Source organism: Erinaceus europaeus, chromosome 9 (assembly GCF_950295315.1).
Source record: "Erinaceus europaeus chromosome 9, mEriEur2.1, whole genome shotgun sequence".
Taxonomy (NCBI): domain Eukaryota; kingdom Metazoa; phylum Chordata; class Mammalia; order Eulipotyphla; family Erinaceidae; genus Erinaceus; species Erinaceus europaeus.
This window is the reverse complement of record NC_080170.1, coordinates 76,717,052-76,740,255: the sequence shown is the minus strand read 5'-3', so window position 1 is coordinate 76,740,255 and position 23,204 is coordinate 76,717,052. Positions and strand designations below refer to the sequence as shown.

The 23,204-nt window shown below is 42.1% G+C and overlaps 1 protein-coding gene across 2 annotated transcripts in view; it reads right to left on the bottom strand.

Annotated features, from left to right (window-relative positions):
• The window catches only part of ITGB5 (integrin subunit beta 5), a 221,215-nt gene that overhangs the window by 105,628 nt on the left and 92,383 nt on the right, over positions 1–23,204 (bottom strand). For both annotated transcript variants that reach the window (XM_060198257.1, XM_060198255.1), the window contains exon 5: positions 6,835–7,003. In XM_060198257.1, the coding sequence (XP_060054240.1) occupies positions 6,835–7,003 (169 nt within the window). The remainder of the gene's footprint in view (positions 1–6,834; positions 7,004–23,204) is intronic.

The window sequence follows — 23,204 nt, the reverse complement described above, 5'->3', positions numbered from 1 at the left end:
GAAGAACAAAGGAACCCTAAAGCAACCAGAAGGAACCCTAAAGCAACCAGAAGGACAGAAACCACTAAAGTTAGGGCAGAAATAAATAACATTGAGAATAAGAAAACGATACAAAAGATCAACGAAAGTAAATGTTCTTCGAAAGAGTAAACAAAGCGACAAACCTTTAGCTAGACTCACAAAACATAAAAGGGAGACGGCCCAAATAAATTGCATCATAAATGAAAGAGGAGATATCACAACAGAAACTGCAGAAATTCAACATATCATGTGAGGCTTCTATGAACAACTATATGCCACCACGCTAGAGAACCTGGAAGAAATGGACCATTTCCTAGATACCTACCAACTTAAAAAACTAAGTAAAGAGGAAGTGGATAACATGAAGAGGCCCATCACAGCTAATGAAATTGAAACAGTTATCAAAAATCTCCCAAAAAATAAAAATCCTGGACAAATGAATTCTAAAAAACCTTCAAAGAAGAACTAATACCTCTACTTTTAAGTCTTCCAGAAGTTTGAAGACACTGGAATACTCCCTGCCAGCTTCTATGAAGCCAACATCACTCTGATACCAAAAGCAGACAGGGAAACAACCAAAAAAGAAAACTACAGACCAATATCTCTGATGAACATAGATGCTAATATACTGAATTCTAGCCAACCAGATACAGCAGTATATTAAAAATATTGTTCATCATTGGGAGTCGGGCAGTAGCGCAGTGGGTTAAGCGCAGGTGGCGCTAAGCACAAGGACCCGCATAAGGATCCGGGTTCAAGCCCTGGCTCCCCACCTGCAGGGGAGTCGCTTCACAGGCGGTGAAGCAGGTCTGCAGGTGTCTGTCTTTCTCTCCCTCTCCCTGTCTTCCCCCTCCCCTCTCCATTTCTCTCTGTCCTATCCAACAACAATGACAACAATAATAACTACAACAATAAAACAACAAGGGCAACAAAAGGGAATAAATAAAAATAAATATTTAAAAATATATATATATATATTGTTCATCATGACCAAGTGGGGTTTATACCAGGCTTGCAAGGTTGGTTTAATATACGTAAATCAATCAATGTGATCCACCACATCAACAAAAGCAAGACCAAAAACCACATGGTCATATCAATAGATGCAGAGAAAGCCTTTGACAAAATACAACACCCATTCATGCTCAAAACTCTACAAAAAACGGGAATAGATGGGAAATTCCTCAAGATAGTGGAGTCTATATATAGCAAACCTACAGCCAACATCATACTCAATGGTGAAATATTGGAAGCATTTCCACTCAGATCAGGTACTAGACTGGGATGCCCACTATCACCATTACTATTCAACATAGTGTTGGAAGTTCTTGCCATAGCAATCAGGCAGGAGCAAGGAATTCAAGGGATACAGATTGGAAGAGAAGAAGTCAAACTCTGCCTATTTGCAGATGACATGATAGCATACACAGAAAAACCTAAGGAATCCAGCAAGAAGCTTTTGAAAATCATCAGACAATATAGTAAGGTGTCAGGCTATAAAATTAACATTCATAAGTCAGTGGCATTCCTCTATGCAAACACTAAGCTAGAAGAAATTGAAATCCAGAAATCAATTCCTTTTACTATAGCAACTAAAACAATAAAATATCTAGGAGTAAATCTAACCAAGGAAGTGAAAGACATGTATACTGAAAATTATGAGTCACTACTTAAGGAAATTGGAAAAGACACAAAGAAGTGGAAAGATATTCCATGTTCATGGGTTGGTAGAATTAACGTCACCAAATTGAATATACTACCCAGAGCCATCTACACATTTAATGCTATCCGCATCAAGATCCCAAGCACTTTTTAGGAGAATAGAACAAATGCTACAAATGTTTATCTGGAACCAGAAAAGACCTAGAATTGCCAAAAACAATCTTGAGAAAAAAAGAACAGAATCGGAGGCATCACACTCCCAGATCTCAAATTGTACTATAGCGCCACTGTCATCAAAACTGCTTGGTACTGGAACATGAATAGACACACTGACCAGTGGAATAGAATTGAGAGCCCAGAAGTAAGCCCCTACACCTATGGACATCTAATCTTTGACAAAGGTGCCCAGACTATTCAATGGGGAAAGCAGAGTCTCTTCAACAAATTGTGTTGGAAACAATGGGTTGAAACATGCAGAAGAATGAAACTGAACCACTGTATTTCACCAAATACAAAAGTAAATTCCAAGTGGATCAAGGACTTGGATGTTAGACCAGAAACTATCAGATACTTAGAAGAAAATATAGGCAGAACTTTTTTCCGCATAAATTTTAAGGACACCTTCAATGAAACGAATCCAATTACAAAGAAGACTAAGGCAAATATAAACCTATGGGACTACATCAAATTAAAAAGCTTCTGCACAGCTAAAGAAACCACTACTCTAACCAAGAGACCCCTCACAGAATGGGAGAAGATCTTTACATGCCATACATCAGATAAGAGTTTAATAACCAACTTATATAAAGAGCTTGCCAAACTCAACAACAAGACAACAAATAACCCCATCCAAAAATGGGGGGAGGACTTGGACAGAATATTCACCACAGATGAGATCCAAAAGGCCGAGAAACACATGAAAAGATGCTCCAAGTCTCTGATTGTCAGAGAAATGCAAATAAAGACAAAATGAGATACCACTTCACTCCTGTGAGAATGTCATACATCAGAAAAGGTAACAGCAGCAATGGCTGGAGAGGGTGTAAGGTCCAAGGAACCCTCCTACACTGCTGGTGGGAATGTCAATTGGTCCAACCTCTGTGAAGAACAGTCTGGAGAACTCGCAGAAGGCTAGAAATGGACCTACCCTACGATCCTGCAATTCCTCTACTGGGGATAGATCCTAAGGAACCCAACATATCCATCCAAAAAGATCTGTGTACACATATGTTCTTGGCAGCACAATTTGTAATAGCCAAAACCTGGAAGCAACCCAGGTGTCCAACGACAGATGAGTGGCTGAGCAAGTTGTGGTATATATACACAATGGAATACTACTCAGCTGTAAAAAATGGTGACTTCACCGTTTTCAGTCGATCTTGGATGGACCTTGAAAAATTCATGTTGAGTGAAATAAGTCAGAAACAGAAGGATGAATATGGGATGATCTCACTCTCAGGCAGAAGTTGAAAAACAAGATCAGAAAAGAAAACACAAGTAGAAACTGAAATGGAATTGGCGTATTGCACCAAAGTAAAAGACTGGGGTGGGTGGGTGGGAAGAACACAGGTCCAAGAAGGATTCAGAGGACCTAGTAGGTTGTATTGTTATATGGGAAACTGGGGAATGTTATGCATGTACAAACCATTGTACTTACTGTTGAATGTAAAACATTAATTCCCCAATTAAAAATAAAAAAGAAAGAAAGGAAAAAAAAGTAAAAATAAAAAAAAAACATCATCACCATCATCATTGTGTGCATGACACCCTACATTCTTTTTGTTAGCAGCACAAAAAGATAAGGCAAAAACAAATAGTAAATCATAAATAGTAGTGCTTAGCTTCTATTAATAATAATAATAATAATAATAATAATGAATCAAGTCCTTAAATATTCATTTAAAGCTATGACTGTTACAAAGGCTTTCATCCAAAGGTAAGCCATGGGGTTGCTGGGCAGTAGCACAGTAGGCTAAGTGCAAGGACCTGAGGAAGGACCAGCTTCCCACCTGCAGGGTGTTTGCTTCACAGGTCTTTCTCTCCCCCCTCTCCATTTCTCTGTCCTATACAACAACAACAGCAATAACAACAAGGGTCTCTAGGAGCAGTGGATTCATAGTGCAGGCACTGAGCCCCAGTGATAACCCTGGAGGCAAAAATAAATAAATAAATATGTACATAAAAGCCATAACTGATTTCCACTGTCTAGTTACCTATAAGCAAAGCTGCAATGAACCAGGAAGGATAAGTTTTTTTTTTTTAATGTTATAAACAGACAATTTAAAATGATTTAAAAAAATGCCTAATATGTAGCCACACATGAACTGACAGCACAAAGAAAAGATAAAAGGAGAAGCTAATGGCTCACAGCATAATTCTAAGCACTTATTAACCTCTCAGATAGTTCTATTACAAAACCATGGTGGGGAGTAAGAGAAAGTGTCAACAGATAGTAAATGTAAACATGCTTGTAAGTGACTCTCCATCAACAATATTCACGCATGAAGTTCAGGTAATGAGTTTAAAAATCCAAGAGATTGGGGGCCAGGCCAAGTAGCACAGTGGATTAAGCACACATTGCGTGAAGCGCTAGAACCAGCATAAGGATCCTGGTTCAAGTCCCCAGCTCCCCACCTGCAGGAGGGTTGCTTCATGGGTGGAAGGAAGCGGGTCTGCAGGTGTCTATCTTTCTCTCCCCATCTTTCCCTCCTCTCTCAATTGCTCTCTTCCCTATCCAACAATGACAGCAGCGACAACAATAATAACAAGGGCAACAAAAGGGGAAAAAAATAGCTTTCAGGAGCAGTGGATTTGTAGTGCAGGCACCGAGCCCCAGTGATAACACTGAAGGCAAACAAAAAAAAAAGAAAAAAGAAAAATCCAAGAGGTATCTCAGCATTAAGAGGACAAGACTTGCATGCACAAAGTTCAACTGTCAACATCATATATGCCAATGCTAAGTGGTGCTCTGGTTTCACTCTCTTCCCCTCTGTAGTAAAAATAAACAGTGTTTTTTTAAAAATTTACTTGAATCTTCTCTGGAGGGCTTGACTCTAACTTAGTTTTCAAAAAGAATATTTTCAAGAATGTGAGATGGCACAGGAATGTGCAGCAAGAGTGAAGAGAAGCCTTCTCAAAGACCACTGTACTTTAAGTACCTGAGCCTGATGCTCTGATTATTCCATTTAAACAGCTTTAGTATAAATGAACATTACTTGGGTTTGTTACTGGGTTCTTCTCCACCCAACCCCCAAATCTGGAGATGACCCCTCCTACGCCCCACAAAAACAGAACTCATAAAAATTCTCAAGATGAGGGAGAGAATGAGCCTGTGTTTTCCCTGAACCATCCATCTGTCCCTTCCAAGAAGTAGAATTTAGCAAAATGTCTATGAAGACAACGCCTCATACAAACATTTGAATGATGATCAAAAATGCATTTTTTTTTCTTTCTGGGGCAAATCCGTTGTCTACTCTGTGATGCTTTTGCAAGCTTTCTCACTGACCACAATCTAGCTGTGCTCCATCTGGCTTTCTTGGACCTCAGAATCAGGGCCCTTGGAATCCACCCAACAGGTGGAGAAGGGCTTGCCGCCAGAGATCCTGTAGAGGGAGCCACACAGGGTTCCCAAGGCCACAGCCCACAAGGCAGAACCACAGTGGGATTAAGAAGAGGACTGAATGCAGGAAGTTTGCTGCTTTCTTCACAAAAATTCTTATGCTTTCCAGTCTGGAGGGGATTGAGTGGCCAAAAGGTGAATCTGATACACAGAACACAAGCTCTTACTCTGAAACTATATAAGCAGACAATTATGTGCTTACCACTTAGTAAAGAAATAGAAGCTGCAGCCTCTTTAAATGGAGACCTAACCTCCTTAATCTCCCTCCTACAAGAACGAGAGTCCCATATATCACCCAGCAGCTCCTAAGACCCCTTAGATTTTCAAGAAAGTATTTCCAATGGCAAGGGAGGTGGCTCAGCTGTAGATTGAACATATGACGTGCATGTGTGAGGTTCTAGGTTTGACCCCCAGCACTGCATGTGATAGAGTGCTGCTCTGGCCTCTCTAGGTCTTTTTTTTCTCTCACATAAAATAAATAATTTTTATAAAATGTGTTTCTAATTATATAATGTTTATATATATATTCTATGAGCAGTGTGAAAAAAGTTCAATATTTGTCTATTACTTTGGATAAAGACAGAGAAATTTAGAGGGAAGGAGGAAACAGAGCACTGTAATGTGTACACTCAACTAAGCAAGTTACCACCTGGGCCCGGGAAAAAATTTTAATAGGGGGTGGGGGACTGGGTGGTGGTGCACTGGGGTTCACATCCCCACTCCCCACCTGTGGGGAGGGGATGCTTCTCCCCACCCCTCTCAATTTCTCTCTGTTCTGTCAAATAAAAAAAATAGAAAGAAAAAAGTGGTAAAAATGGCCACTGAGAGCAGTGGATTCATCATGTAGGCAATAACTCTGGTGGCAAAATAATAATAATGATGTACTGGGATAATAGGTTTAAGAGTGGTTTTTATTTTTATATTTTGTTGTTGCTGCTGAACTGTTTTTGACAGTAGAAAATCATCCTAAAAGCAAGTTATTATTTATTATTAACATTCCACTTATATGACTGACATTGGAACCTCTGTGAGTTCATTTCTGACCTAAGTCAATGCCTCCCCCCTGGATTCATATATCACAGAGAAGCAAGAGAAAAACAAACAGAAATGGAGGTACAATTCTTTTCAGCAGGACTCCCAATAGAGCAATCACTAAGGTTTACCAAAAACGAACCAGAAAGCTCTACAAGTTTCTATGCCTATGGCTTGATCATTACTCACTCCCTTCCCCACCCCCACCCCCCACTAAAAAGAAGCAAAAAGTCAAATGTATAAACAGCTGTCTTCTGGCAACACAGTGTTTCACTGAACATAGCCACACCCTGATACAGATAACACAGCAGCCCCCATCCATCTTTGCTCTCCAGCTGATCTGATAGCTATGGACTCCCCCTAAGGTGCCCACTGAGCTCATTCCCCACCCCATGTAAGAGGGGTTAGGAGCCCTACTAGGGTGCTCCACACCTGCCATCTTCTGCTCAGTGGTGCTCTTTGACCTCCCACACAGGGACGGGACCAGGAGGGAGAGTTACCTTGCACACGGCCGCCTGCAGGACTGCATCAAAGCCCCCCTCAGGGGCATCACGGTTTCTGGACACCCTCTGTTTCCGGACTTCCTCGTTGAAGCTGTCCACTCTGTCTGTGAGAGACAGCAAGTGGCGGAAGCCAAAGGAGGGGACGCAGTTTGGAAACAGCTTGTAGCTGGAGAGAGAGAAGAGAGGAGACACTTTCCCATCACTGCCTCTAAGTCAGAAATAGCCAAGTTCTCTATGCAGCACCCTGAGCAGTACCAGTAAAAATGTACCCAATGCCTGGCCTTGGCCCTTACAACAGGCATGGGAGAACAAAAGGAAATAGAATCCCTGCTCTCCATCATCCAGCCTCAACTGCAGGCAAGAAAACACTTCCCTAGGAGTTGGGCGGTAGCACAGCAGGTTAAGTGCACCTGGCACGAAGCGCAAGGACTGGGTGTAAGGATCCCGGTTTGAGCCCCCAGCTCCCCACCTGCAGGGGAGTCACTTCACAGGTGGTGAAGCAAGTCTGCAGGTGTCTATCTTTCTCTCTCCCTCTTTGTCTTCCCCTCCTCTCTCCATTTCTCTCTGTTCTAACAACAACAACAATAACTACAACAACAATAAAAACAAGGGCAACAAAAGGGAAAATAAATAAATAAAATTAAAAAAAGAAAACACTTCCAGGGGCCAGGAATGTGCTTGGTGCTGCAGTGCATGTTCCTATGAGTCAGACCCCAGCAAAACGGAAACCACATCCCAGGTTATAAGTGGATGGAGTGGACAGGAAAGGAATTAGAGATAACAGCATTACTAAGGACAATGTCCCAGGGAAGCCCTGATGCCTCCAAAGGTGTAAGGGCAGGGGGGTCTGCGTTCCATGGCCTCAGAGCATGGGGAGGGGGGTGTAATGCTCTTCTGGACCGAGGAAAGTGGAAAATACTAGAAAGTGACATCGTGAAAGTAGCTTCTCACTTTGGCTCTACTGCTTCCAGGCCCCTACCCATCGTCCACTCAGAGAGGAGCCAGATGAGGTTCTGGCACATGAGAAAGCACTAAATGGGCCAGGAACTCAAATACTGCTTCACAGAGGCCACGCAGGTGGCTATAAGAGAGAGATTGCAAGTACCATCCTTGACATAGCATGTGCTAGAGTGAGGCACTAGTTCTGCTTCTTTGTTCTCTTTCTCACTCATATTGCATATAAATACTTAAAACACACATAAGGACCCAGGTTCAAGCCCCCAGCCCCCACCTGCAGAAAGGAGACTTCACAAAAGGTTATAGGCATCTCTTTTTCTCTTTCCTTTTCTGTCTTCCCTTCCCTCTCAATTTCTGTCTCTATAAAATAAAGAAAAGAAATAAAAAGGGAAAAGAAAATAAGAGATGACAAGGCCACTGGGAGTAGTGGATTTGTGTACAAGCACCAAGTCCCTGCAATAACCCTGGTGGCAAATATAGACAACATTGCTTCATCTCAACATATTGTACTGGTCAGCTATCAGCTCTACCTGGATACAAAAAAAAAAAAATCATTTAGAAAATAACTGCCTTCAGGGCTGGATTGTAGTGCACCTGGCTGAGCGCACATGTTACAGTACACAAGGACCCAGATTTGAGCCCCCAGTTTCTACCTTCATGGGGGAAAGCTCTGCAAGTGGTGAAGCAGTGTTGCAAGTATCTGTCTCTTTCCCTCTCTATCACTCCCTCCCCTCTCAATTTCTGGCTGTCTTTATCCAAAAAATAAATAAAGATAATGATAAAGAGAGAGAGAGAGAGAAAGAAACTAACTACCTTCAATAGGAAAACTATTTGGAAGTTTGGGAGAAAGGCAGTATCATATCTTGATGATAGGCTAATGCCACAGCTATTTTTTCTTAAATACTGGGTGACCTCAGTGTCTTTGGTACAAATGCTCAGTGGCTGGAGGAGATAGATCCCAGTTTCAGTTCTAGGAGTTTCAGCCTGATACAAAGCTGAATGAAGTAAGAGTGAACTCACACTGTTTCATAAATGTATTCATAGCCAAGATGATTAAGTGCACATAGTAGGAAGTGCAAGAACCCAGGCTGAGTTCCCAACTCTCCACTTGTGGCAGGGGCGATGATGCCTCACAAATGGCAAAGCAGGTCTGCAGGCGCCTAAATTTCTCTCTCCCTCTCTGTCTCCCCACCTCAACTTCTCCTTGTCCTATCTAACAAAATGGAAAAAAATGGCATAAAGAGTAATGGATTCATAGTGCCAACTGAACCCCAGGAATAACCTGGAGACAGAATGTCCCAACCAGAGAGAATAGCACATTTGAGAAGAAGCAGAGAGAACACGAGGAAAGGAAAGAAGAGTGGCTACTGTGCAGGGAGTGAGGAGGCAGGTTGCAGTCGGCTGTGTATATCTATGTCTGTGATGAATCTCTTTCTCAAGGGCTGGGAGATGGCTCACTCAGTAGACTGTGCACTCCAGCATATGTTGAGGCCTTTCCTCTTGCATAGCCAAAGAAACCATCACCAAAACAGAAAAGACGCCCTACTGAATGGGAGAAAATATTTACATTCTATATATCAGACAAAATGTTAATGACCAAAATATATAAAACACAGCAAAAACATTAAAAAATAATAGGGAGAGGATATGAACAGATTTCTTAGATATCAGTATACATATAAAAATGTTCAAAGCCATTGATTATTAGAGAAATGAAAATAAAGATAATGAGAAGCCATTTTATACCTGTGAGAAAGCTCTTCATTAAAAAGGACAGAAACAACCCCATTAGCTGGGACCCTAGTTGGGGAGTCCTGGGATTCCCACACAAACACGATGAGCCTAGACCTTGAATAGATCTCTTCTCCATTGTCACTAGTCATCTCCATCAGAAACAGCATAATGGACCCTTTGGGGGTCCCCATAGGACCTTGCCCTCAATGTGGATCAACAATGGTAGAGAATGTTCCATCTTCCGAAGGGGGGTTGGATAACATATTCTATCTACCACCTGAAGAAGATGGGTCCTGAAATTGGTGCAACTCAGAATGTTCCTATTGATGACCACATAATGCAAGTTCAGACTTAGAAAGATTTAGAGGTTACATAGGCTCCTATGCTGAATGTGGGCCCCAGATCAAATCGATGGGGTATACAGTCAACAATATGTATACATTTTTCCCATATTTGGGAGCCACTCTCTTCCCAGATGCAGCTTTCTAGCCCTTTTTTCAGTCATGACATTATTTCCCCAGACAATAACCTGGGTCCACCTACATATCAGATGTCAGGCTCTGGCAAAAACTAATGAAGTCATGGGCCCTTTGGAATATACCTAAAATAGTCCTACTAGCTATTTCCAAAACAGAGACCCCAAATCTTCATATGCAATATTCCAGCCTTTAGATTCACAATTAACCAACAATGTGTATGGCTTTATATGTTAACTCTTTTTCAGCCACCAGGTGCCAGATACTACCATGATGCCAGTTGGACTTCCCTAGACAGATGACCCCACCAATGTGTCCTGGAGCTCCACTTCTTCAGAGCCCTGCCCCACTAGGGAAAGAGAGAGACAGGCTGGGAGTATGGATCGACCTATCAACACCCATGCTCATCAGGGAATCAATTACAGAAGCCAGGCCTTCCACCTTCTGCACCCGAGTGGTGCTAGGTCCATACTCCCAGAGGGTTAAAGAATAGAAATGCTTTCAGGGAAGGGGATGGGATATAAGTTCTGGTGCTGGGAATTATACTCTTCTTATCTATGGTCTTGTCAGTGTTTCCATTTTATAAATAAATTTTTAAAAAGGTAAAATAAAAAAAAAATCACCATGTTGCATGTACAGTTTTACATGCCAAAAAATAAAAAGAAAAGGAAGGACAGAAACAGGGTGAAGGTAGATAGCATAATGATTATGCAAAGAGACTCTTGTGCCTGAGGCTCCAAAGTCCCAGGTTTAGTCCCCCCACACCACCATAAGCCAGAACTGAGCAGTGCTCTGGTAAAAAAAAAAAAAAAAAAAAAAAATTAAGAAAAAAAAAAGGTCAATATGGATCAACAACGGCAGAGAATGTTCCATCCTCCAAAGGAAGGCTGGACAACATACTCTATGCTACCACCTGAGGAGGATGGGTCCTGAAATTGGGGCAGCTTGGAACGTTTCTACTCATGACCACAGAATGTGAGCTCAGATCTACAGGGATACAGAGGTCACATAGGCTCCTAAGCTGAATAGGGCCCCAGATCAGATCAAATTGATGGGGTTTACAGTCAACAATATTTATACATCTTTCCCATATTTGGGAGCCTACTCTCTTCCCTGATCCAGCTTTCTGGTCCTTTTTCCAGTCATGACATCATCTCCCCATACAATAAATTGACTCCAACTGCGTATCAGACCAGGCTCAGGAAAAGGAAAAAAAAAAAAAAGTATAGCCACAGGCCCTTTGGAATATAACTAAAATAGGCTTAAAACTATCTACAAAATGGAGACCCCCTCCCAAGTACTCATCTGCAATATTCTAGCATTTAGGTTCATGGTTAGTCAACAATTTGTTTGGCTTTATATGTTTGTTTTTTTGTTTTTTTTTTCCTCCAGGGTTATTGCTGGGCTCGGTGCCTGCACCATGAATCCACCGCTCCTGGAGGCCATTTTTCCCCCCTTTTGTTGCCCTTGTTGTTGTAGCCTCGTTGTGGTTATTATTACTGCCATTGTTGATGTCGTTCATTGTTGGATAGGACAAAGAGAAATGGAGAGAGGAGGAGAAGACTGAGAGGGGGAGAGAAAGATAGACACCTGCAGACCTGCTTCACCGCCTGTGAAGGGACTCCCCTGCAGGTGGGGAGCCGGGGGGCTCGAACCGGGATCCTTATCCTGGTCCCTGCGCTTTGTGCCACATGCGCTTAACCCACTGCGGCACCACCACCCAACCCCCTAGCTTTATATGTTAATTCTTCTTTCAGCCACCAGGTTCCAGATGCTAACATGATGCCAACTGGACTTCCCTGGGCAGACAACCCCACCATGTCCTGGAGCCCCATTTCCCCAGAGCCCCCTGCCTCACTAGGGAAAGAGAGAGACAGGCTGGGAGTACTGATGGATCTGCCAACACCCATGTTTTACCGGGAAGCAATTACAGAAACCAGACTTTCCACCTTCTGCATCCCATAATGACCCTGGGTCCATACTCCAAGAGGGATAAAGAATAGGGAAGGCTATCAGGGCAGGGGATGGGATACAGAGTTCTGGTGGTGGGAACTATATGGAGTTGTACCCCTCTTATCCTATGGTTTTTGTCAGTGTTTCCTGTTTATAAATAAAAATAAAAAAATGAGCCCCCGGTTCCCCACCTGCAGGGGAGTCGCTTCACAGGCAGTGAAGTAGGTTTGCAGGTGTCTGTCTTTCTCTCCCCCACTCTGTCTTCCCCCCCCCTCTCCATTTCTCTCTGTCCTATCCAACAACGAACAACATCAACAATGGCAATAAAAATAATAACCACAAGGAGGCTACAATAACAAGGGCAACAAAAGGGGAAAAAAATGGCCTCCAGGAGTGGTGGATTCATGGTGCAGGCACCTAGCCTAGCAATAACCCTGGAGGAAAAAAAAAAAAAAAGAAAAAGAAAAAAAGGACAGAAACAACTATTGGTGAGGATGTAGGGAAAAAGGAACCCTTCTACACTGCTGATGGGTATGCAAATTGGGGAATGTAGCCAGTCTGGAGGTCCTCAGAACACTAGACATGGATCTACCCTGTGATCCAGTAGTTAACTCTCCTCAGGATCTATCCAGTGCAAACAAAAACACCTATCCAAAGATATCTCTGTACTCCTATGTTCATAGAAGCTGTCTGTAATAGCCCAAACTTGGAAGCAACAACACACATGCCCAATGATAGATGAATGGCTAAGAAAGTAGTGATATTTATAAGCCCTGTTGTGGGCTTCTTCAGGACCATACCCTCACTATGCACTACCAATGGCAGGGACTGCCCCACTCTCTGAAGGGAGGCTGGGTCATCATACTCTGCCACTCAAGAACACTGGTTCTGAAATGAGTGCAGCTTAGAATTTTCCCAGCTGTGATCACGAACTACGAACTCAGACTTACAGAGACTTGGATGTTATATATGAATGGATTATTATATTTATATTTTTTCTTCAAGTTTGGGAACTTCTATCTGCCCTGATCCAGCTTTCTAATCCTATTCTTAACTCTGAAACCATCTTCCCAGACAATATTTTTAGTTCACCTCCATGTTAGCTATCAAGCTCCAGCAAAAATTACCAAAATCATGGGCCCCTAGGAACAAACCTAAGATAGACTTCCTAGCTTCTATCCACTATAAAATCACTATTCCATTTGCTCTGTTCCTACTTTATGTTTCTGTTCATTAAAAAAATTGTATTGCTTTACATCTTAGTGCATTTCAATCACCAAGTTGCAGATACTACTACAATTTCATCCCCAAATCCTTGGGCAGATGACCTAAGCAATGTGTCCCAGACCTCACCTCTCCAGAGCCCTATCCCACTAAGGAAAGATAAAAACAGGCTGGGTTATTGACCTGCCAATGCCCATGTCCAGTGCAAAAAATAATTATAGAAACCAGATCTTCCACTTTCTACATCCCATAAGGAATTTTTGTCAATACTCCCAGATGGGTAAAAGTTAGGGGAAGATGACCAGAGGACTCTGAACTCTAATTCTATCAGGACCCAGAAAGAAAAGAGGGAAAGAAAAAAAGGGGGGGGGGGCAGAGGACACTCAGAAGTAGTAGGTGTGACTTAGAGGAGGCAAAACCAGAGGAAAAAATGGACAAATAATGTAAAAATAAAGATAGTTATAGAAATCACAATCAACCCTTATCTGTGGTCTTGAGAGAACTAATGCAGTTTCCAATGGAAGAAATGGAGACACAGAACTCTGGTGATGGAAAAGGCATGGAATTGTACCCCTGTTATCATATCATTGTATAAATCAATATTAAATAACTAATAAAAAGGAAGTGGTGATACACACACACACACAATGAAATACTACTTAACTGTAAGAAATAATGAAATATTGCTCTTAACCCTATCTTGGATGGAACTTGAACAAATTATGTTGTTAAGTGACATAAGTCAGAACAGGAAGGACAAATACCAAATTATCTCACTTAGAAGTGGTACTTAAGAAGTGAGGGAAACACAGAGTGAAGTTTGAACTGGGTGAGTGGTGTTGCAGCAAAGCCAAGGACTCTGAACCAGGGAAATTTAGGTGGAGGGAGTATGTGAGGTATTTATGGCACAATGGTGAAAAAACTTGTGTTGGTGGTGTAAATGGTTTGCAGACATCATGGGGAGATATGGAACTGTACCCAGGTGTCAACAACTGTTGATAAACCAATATTTCCCCCAATAAAATTGTTAAAAGGAAATAAGGAAGAAAAGCAAAGGAAAAAGAAAGAAAAAAGAAAAGAAAAAGAGGGAATCCTATTTTTCTGAGAGGCTCACAGCAACTGCATGATTCACCACAATCACAAGCCAGCCATGGAGACAGACAGTCCTGCTACCCAGTAATCATGGCACTCTCTGGACAGGCCACACCAGTCCTTCCCTTTGTCTTTCCATGGTTTTACCCATCCCACTCCTCCAAAATCTTTGAATGCACCTTTGGGCTTGCTCAAGTCAGATTCTTCCATAACCTGGGCCTCCAGACACTTAAACCCTTTTCCTGCTGTATTTTACCATCAAGAGTAGAGTGTTGAAAATTACGTTCCGGGGGCCAGGCAGTGACACACCAGGTTAAGCACACATAGTACAAAGAACAAGGATCCCAGTTTGAGTCTCCAAATCCCCACCTGCGGGGGGTGGAGGGGGTGTCACTTCACAAGAGGTGAAGCAGGTCTGCAGGTGTCTATCTTTCTCTCTTCCTCCTTATCTTCCCTCCTCTCTCAATTTATCTTTGTCCTATCCAAAAAATAGGAAAAACGGGCACAGGTGCAGTGGACTCGTAGTGTAGGCACCAAGCCCCAGTGGTAAACCCAGAGGCAAAAAAATAAATTAAAAACAAAAATTACATTCCCAGCTAGAAGCTGGAACAAAATGAGGTTCCATGTGTGGTCATTTAATAAGTGCATGTGCCCAGGAAGAAGTAAATATAACACATACTAAACTTTACTCTTTTCCTCAAAAAACTACACCCTTCTAATTCTAAAGTGATTTATGACTTCAGGTGTATGGCTTCTGTCATGTTTGAGAAAAAGAGAAACAAGAAGAGTAATAACTGGTGTTCAAAGGGAAAACAGTGAAAGCCTCTGTTTCTTACCTCTTCCTTTTGGTTTCTACAAACATAAATGAGGGGATATAATTTTTACTGCAGAAAATCATTATTAAGTGAGCAGTAACTAGAAACTGTGTTTGCCAGATGGAAACCATTACAGAAATATTACTAAAATCAAGACAGGAACACCTGTTCTTTTCTTTTTTTAATTTTATTTTTTTTGTCTTATTGCCCTTGTTATTTATCATTGTTGTTGTTGTTGCTGCTGTTATTGTTGTTGGACAGGACAGAGAGAAATTGAGAGGGGAGCAGAAGACAGATGGGGAGACAAAGACAGATACCTGCAGACCTGCTTCACCACCTATAAAGTGACTCCCCTGCAGGTAGAGAGCCGGGGGCTCGAACGGAGATCCTCACGCTGACCCTTACACTTTGCGCCATGTGCTCTTAACCCGCTGTGCCACTGCCCGGCTCCCTGAAACACCTGTTCTTAAGATGAAAGCAACTGTCACAGACTGACTGTTGATTATCTATCTGCATAATCACTGAAACAGCTACTAGTTATTTCACTGAGCACCTAGAAGATCTGTCCGAGTGGCCTGGAGATTTGAGGTTTTGTAGGTCTCACTAGACCTTGACTTCTGGCCCCCACACCCAACCCTGCCCCCACTCTCACCCCCCCCACACACACACACATTCACTGTGCTGTAGAGCCCCTGGATTAGGGGCATGTACTGGGAGCCACTAGGTTAAGAAGTATTAGCCAGGGTGTCAAGTAGTGGCACACCTGGTTGAGCACACATTATAAGGGCTCCAGTTCAAGCCCCTGAGAAGTTTCATGAAAGAAGCTTTTCTCCCTCTTTCTAGCTCCTCCTACTCTTTTGACTTCTCTCTATTCTATCAAGGAAAAAGAAAGGGAGGGAAGCCCTGGGGGTGACAAATTCCTAGTGCAGGCACTGAGCCCCAGTGACAATCCTGGTAGGAATTTAAAAAAAAGAATGTTTAAGAGAAAAACTACTAACTGAGAAGATAAATATGAATAAATACGTATGATTAAAGAGTATGGTCTATGTGTCTAAAAAGAAAGTGCAATTTAAAGACATTAGAGCTAGACAAATCCAGAAAACTATCTTGTGATTTGGAAAAATACTACAGATACTGATACTGACATGGAAAGAAGACCCCTCTTATACTAAACACATAGAAGTGATGGGTAAAATAAATGAAAAAGGATCCACATGGCAAGGAGGTGGCTTAGTGGGTAGAGCACAGCCTTTGCATGCATGAGGGCTAAGACTTTATCCCTGGCAACTTATAAGACAAGTGTTCTGGTCTATCTGTCTCATAAAATCAATATTTAAACCAAAAAAATTCAACAAATGAGTAAACTTGATATGTAGGACCATTGGGAAGCAAGTTCAGTGGGAAGGCCATAAGTCTAGCATCAGTGAGGACTCAGATTTGATCTCCCCTAACAAATATGCCAGAACAGAGTGGTGCACTTATATCTTTCTCCAGTCAGCTAGTTAGAGCACCAACTTGTATGTTTGAGGCTCCTGAGGTCCTAAGTTCAATCCTGGCACCACCTTAAGCTGTATCTAAGCAGTTCTCTGGCTCTCTCTCCCCACCCCCCATAACAAAGAAAAAAAAAAAAAAAGAATAATGTCTACTGAGTCCATCGAAAACTATGGTGGCATAAAAAAGATAGAGAGGACTCCCAGAAGCTGACATAAGTCTGAAGAGCTTGGGTTAGGTGTCTAACAGGGACTGACGATGAGCCTCAGGAGAGTGCTCCCACCATAAAGTTGAGAGTTTCAAAGAAAAAAAAAAAGGGGGGGTCGGGTGGTGGCGCAGTGGGTTAAGCGCATGTGGCGCAAAGCTCAGGGACCGGCGTAAGGATCCCGGTTCGAGCCCCCGGCTCCCCACCTGCAGGGGAGTCGCTTCACAGGTGGTGAAGCAGGTCTGCAGGTGTCTATCTTTCTCTCCCCTTCTCTGTCTTCCCCTCCTCTCTCCATTTCTCTCTGTCCTATCCAACAACGAATTGCGTCAACAAGGGCAATAATAATAACCACAACGAAGCTACAACAAGGGCAACAAAAGGGGAAAAAAATGGCCTCCAGGAGCGGTGGATTCATGGTGCAGGCACTGAGCCCAGCAATAACCCTGGAGGAGGAAAAAAAAAAAAATTCCAGTCACTACACTGGGAGAGAAATAAAAGAGGATTCATCCTGGGACAAGGGAGAAAAGGTGCCCACAAGAAATTGGTAACTCCAGCCAGGTGTCTGATGAGAAATGGCTTGTGAGCTAGTAAACAACCCTAGAAAAAAATTACAAGTGTTGAGAGCCAGAATTGGCATGCTAGATTATTCCTTCAAATCTTGTATCAGTCAGTACCACATGACTCTTCCAAGTAAAACTATTCCTGTTATTCAGAATGGTACTTTAGTCATTTTTCAGTCCAATAATGGCACTGATACATGCTAGCAGCCCTGGTGCTATTTACTTCTTTTCTAGTGTTTCTGGTACATTCTAAAATGAGGAGGAATATATTTGGTATTTCCATCTTTTGACAGACCATCTGGGACAAAATGAGAAGGGCACACTTCGGGGGGGGGGGGGAAGCTCTCTCTTTTTTCTGAGATGTTCCACATAGGTGGTTAAGTCCCTCCTTACTGCTCAGTCTCACTTAACCTTCCTGGAGTTTGCTACTGGTGCTCCCACTCCCTCAGGAGAGAAAAAGCCCAACTGAAGACAGCACTGTATCTTGAGAATAACCTTGTGGTCTTCCCCAGGAAAGGGACTGCTGATAAATAATGTCTACTGAGTCAGGCCCAGGTGTGAAACAAGAGGGAGTAGTGGGGGCTGTGGCAGGTGAGTATATGGTACAAGCCCAGCTATTATAGAACTGTGAGCTTTATTAAAAATCCTGATTGTTCTCATGAGTTTTTTGAATTCTACTTTAAAGTGTTAGTGACTGATTTCACAGTGCCACTAAAACTTAAAAAGTCAAACAAGGTGCAAGCTGGAAGAGGCATAGAATCAGCCACATTCTGCCCTGCATTGTTGCTGGTCTCCTTCAAGATGATCTAGGACACTTCATACATTCCAGGACTTGGATGTGGGGAAATAAATCTCAGTCTGCATCCTGAGCCAATGTGATGCCCAAGGCAGTGGCCAGACTAAAGAAAAAAGATTTGTATAACTTAGACCCAATGATTCCTTCAAAGCTCCCTTCCTTTACTGGGTTTCCTGCCTCCCAAACAGTTCTGCAGTGTGTCTTGTACTCACACTCAAGACTTAGTCTATCTGCAATTGGTTCTGCATTCTGAGGCTGACAGAAAGAACTATGAATAAGGAGTGTGTAACAACCTTGAATATCTGAGTGCTGGGTGCCCAGAGCCAGCCCTTCATCCTCTGCCAGCTTCCAGTCCAGTGTCACACTGGTCTGTGGAGAAATGGGTGGAGACATATCCGGTCTCTCTGGAAACAGAGCCTGCTCAGAGAGGGTAATGGTAAAAAGAAGCAAATTGAATCATTCTTCCAGATGATGTGAAAACAATTTTGATTAACTGCTCCTGGTAAGTAGCAGAACTCAATGGGACATCACTGGAAATGACCATGGAGAAGGGGCCAAAGTATGAGTAATGCCAGCACCCTCCTGTGACCAGGAAGAAGCTAATTCAGTAAAGATGGCATCTACTGCCCTGGGTGAGCCATGCAAAAGGGGAGATTCATGAGTAGTAGAACAATGGTATAGTGTTTCTTCTTCTCTGCTTCTTCCACTCTGTCTCCCACTATCTATCTAAAAATATATTAAAAAAAGAAGGAAAGTCTACAGGGAGTGGTGGAATCTACAGGGAGTGGTGGAATCATACAGTCATGAAGGCCCAGAGAAACCATGACTTAAAAAAAAAAAAAGAGAGGGAGTTGGGCAGTAGCGCAGCAGTTTTAGCACACATGGCGCAAAGCACAAGGACTGGCATAAGGATCCCGGTTCGAGCCTCTGGCTGCCCACCTGCAGGGGAGTCACTTCACAGACGGTAAAGCAGATCTGCAGGTGTCTATCTTTCTCTCCCCCTCTCTCCATTTCTCTCTGTCCCATCCAACAACAACAATAGCAATAATAACTACAACAATAATAAAAAAACAAGGGCAACAAAAGGGAAAATAAATATAAAATTTTTTAAATAACTAAAAGAGATAATCAGGGTTTTCATTTCATTTTGTCAAAAATTCATTTTATGTAATATGAGATAGAGAGACAGTGTTTCACATGAGGCAGAGAAAAAGAGACAAGGGGTTCACGGAAGATGGCGGACTGAGAAGCTGCTAGTGGCTTGAGCTCTGACCACATCTTCTGGAAACGGTAGGATTTTCTGCCTTTAGTAGGCCAGTCAATAAGGGGTTCTTAGTGGTGACACCAAGGAGGTGACTATAACTTAATTTGGGTTAAGAAATAGAGTAAAAAAAAGGAAAAATAATTTTTTTCCTTTTAATTATTAAGCACACCTCCCCCCCCCATAACCAGTCCCTAGGGACCAGCTCCTAGCAGGCGCCCCTGCTGAGCTTCTGTCTCTAACAAATTCCTATCCCACCAGGGAGTATCATTCATTCTAAGTCTATACCCTTCTGAAACCTCTGGCCTTTTTTCTTTCTAAGTAGACAATGACCCCCCCACCTCACCCCGCATAGCTAATTAAATAATTTTAAAAAAAGACTCTTTCCTTTCACCACTCTTCTATGACTGTTCTTTTTCTTTTTTTTTCTTTAAAGATTTTATTTATTTATTTATGAGAAAGATAGGGGGGAGAGAGAAAGAACAAGACATCACTCTGGTACATGTGCTGCCAGGGATTGAACTCAGGACCTCATACTTGAGAGTCCAGTGCCTTAGCCACTGCACCACCTCCTGGACCACGACTGTTCTTTTTCTTTTTTCTCTCTCTTTATTTTTTTTCCCTCATTCTTGCCATCCTTTCTTCCTTAATCCTACAGCTTCCAAAGCCACAGGCCCCATCCCCCACACCACCAAACAGTGTGCTTTTTTGAATTCACTGATAAACATTTGGGAATTAATCTGGGGAAGAATTCTGACTCAGAGTTGGACTCTCGCTGGGAGTATCAACATCCCTTCCTCCTTTAGCTACCCGTAGAACACACAGTGGATAGTAGATCTACATAACTGCCTATTTCAGCTATACTTGTCTAGTCCTGAGGTTTTTTTTTTTTTTTCCTCTTTCTTAACAATCAGCAGCCTCTGATCACGAGATTTGAGGTAATCTGGGACAGGGTTTTTTTTTTTTTACCCTGCTCTATTTTATTATTAATATTATATAAAGGCATATATCTTCCCCCCACCCCCTTTAGGTTGATCAGAATTAACTCCTAGGGTATCTTTCAGTGCTAGAGTAGTGGGCATCTTATCTATTGTGGGAGGAACTTGTCTCGTTACTCCTACCTCTTCTACAGACTCGTCCCTCCCTCCTCCTCCTAGCTAATTAAAAAAATTAAATTAAATTAAATTAAATTAAAAATAAAATGATCAAAAAAATCTTTCCTTCCACTGCTTTTTAATTACAGCTCTTTTTCTTATCTTTTCTCTGTTGATTCTCTTTTGTCTTTTTTTTTTAATCTTGTCATACACTTCTTCCTTCCTTCTTCTTTGCCTTTCTGAATTTGTGAATTATTTTGGGGAAGAAATCTGACTCAGAGTGGACTCTCTATGTGTGTATCTCTGCTCTACTTCCCTTTCTCCTCTTGTTACCCCTAGAATATACAGTAGATAGTAGATTCGCATAACTGTCTATTCTTGCTACCACTTCTTTCTTTTCTCTTTCTTATTCACTGGGATTTGGTTACTATTTTTTCACAGACTGGAGAAATTGTTTGGCTAACTGGTAGTGATTAAACTGCTTCAATACTTGCTTCACTTGCTACTGTAATTCCTGAGGTTGGTGAGTGCAATTGTCATAAAGGTATTTAGTACAGTGTTGCTTGTACTCAAGACACAACAACTGAGGAACAACAGAGCATAAAAAAAGAAACACATAAATCAAAAAAATGGGTAGATCAAAAACAAATAAAGCTGCTACTCCAATGAATGAAGACAATAGCCCAGAAGAAACTACAAATCAGCCAGAAGTAACCATAGATAAGAAAAGTATGCAAGCAATAATAAACTTATTAATCACAGAAATGAAAACAACATTGGAGGAAAAGAATGGCAGTATTAAGGAAACAACAGTTGAGACCCCCAAGGAAAATACTGATTATCTTGAGGCAATTAGAAAACTTAAAGCTGAAATAGCTGTAATGAAAAAAGAAGCTGAGGCAAGGGAAAGCAGACTAACAGAAGCAGAAAACAGAATTAGTCAGACAGAGGATAAGTTAGAGAAAACTAAGAAAGAGGTGAAAGAGCTTAAAGAGAGATTGAGAGACACTGAAAACAACAGAGACATGTGGGATGACCTCAAAAGAAGTAACATTTGCATAATTGGCCTGCCAGAGGAAGAGAGGAAGGGGGAGGAAACATTCTAGAAGAAATAATAGAAGAAAACTTCCCAGACCTGAATAACAGAAAGGACATCAAGATTCAAGAGGCCCAGAGAGTACCAAACAGAATCAACCCAGACCTGAAGACACCAAGACACATCATAGTCACAATGAGAAGAAGTAAGGATAAAGAAAGGATCCTAAAGGCTGCAAGAGAGAAACAAAAAGATACATACAAGGGAAAACACATAAGATTATCTGCAGACTTCTCCACTCAAACTCTAAAACCCAGAAGAGAATGGCTGTTGTTAAAATTTCGGACTCTTGCCGGCCGGGTTGGCTTCGCGGGCGGGTAACAGAGATGCGGAGACAACGGCTGGGCAGGGCAGCTGTATTTCTTTATTCAGGAACAACGATTCACAAACTAAGACAAACTAATCACCAAACAGAACTCTGCTGTCTCTTTGCGGCGGCGCAAGCACTCTCTCTTTTTCTCTGGAACTCAGGAACCCAGGAACTCTGTCTCTCTGGCACTCTCTCTTACTCTGTAACCCTGAAACTCTCGAACTCAGGAACTCTCTTTTCTCTCGAACTCATGAACTCTCGTACTCGGGAACCCTCTGAAACTCTGGCACACTGGAACTCTCTCTTACTCTGTAACCCTCAAACTCTCGAACTCTGGAACTCAGGAACTCTGTCACTCGGGAACTCAGGAACTCTCGGACTCCGGAACCCTCTCCCAGGGTCCCTTGGGGCGGGGCCAAGCAGGCCCGCGAAATTAACAGGACTCATCCAATTCTCTTGGAGGGGGAGGGCTAGAACAAGCCAATGTAAAGCATACGACAATTCCCCCTTTTCTTTTTAACTAAATGACTATAGTATCAAGGGTGTGGGGTGAACAGAAACATATATAACCAAAACCAGCATGTTGCCAAGGGAAGGCCTGAGGGGGCCATATCTGAAAAAAAAAAAAACATTTCTTGCCTCTGGGGGGCTACTTGCCTCGACGGGCATTTGCATGGGGGCGGGGAACGGCCTAGGGTCCCAAAGGCAGCTGGCTGCAACTTACTTACTATGAAACAAAACTTGTTATTAGCATATCTACTGCATGATCTAACATTTCTAATAGAGAAGGAATTTGAGACTTTTACATATCAACAACGTCTTTTAACCTTTTGTTACACCCATTCAAGATGGAGACACACCCTAGGTGTGGGCCGGAGAGGAAACCTCAGGCATGAGAATAATTAGCATAGCCATTGTGCGATCTACCATTTCTAATAGAGAAGGTAGTGTTTTACATATCAACAAGTCTATTTAACCTTTTGTTTAGACCAACTTAGTTGAAATATATTGATTGTTAACTAATTTTTACCTCAGACTTTAAATGTAAGTTAATTTTTATCTTTATGAGAATTACGTTGAAAACCTTTTTCATTTATCTTTGACTAGTAAGAATTTAGCCTTAAAGCTACTGTTTACCAAACTTTAAACATACACATAAACATAGTCATTAATACACGAGGAGAGAAACCTTTGTTACGAAGACATGTCATTTTAAACACGAATTTAAATCTATATTGTCTTAGTTGTTGGGGGGGGGTTCACCATCCGGAGGTGGCTTCCCGCGCAGCTCCACTTCTAGGAA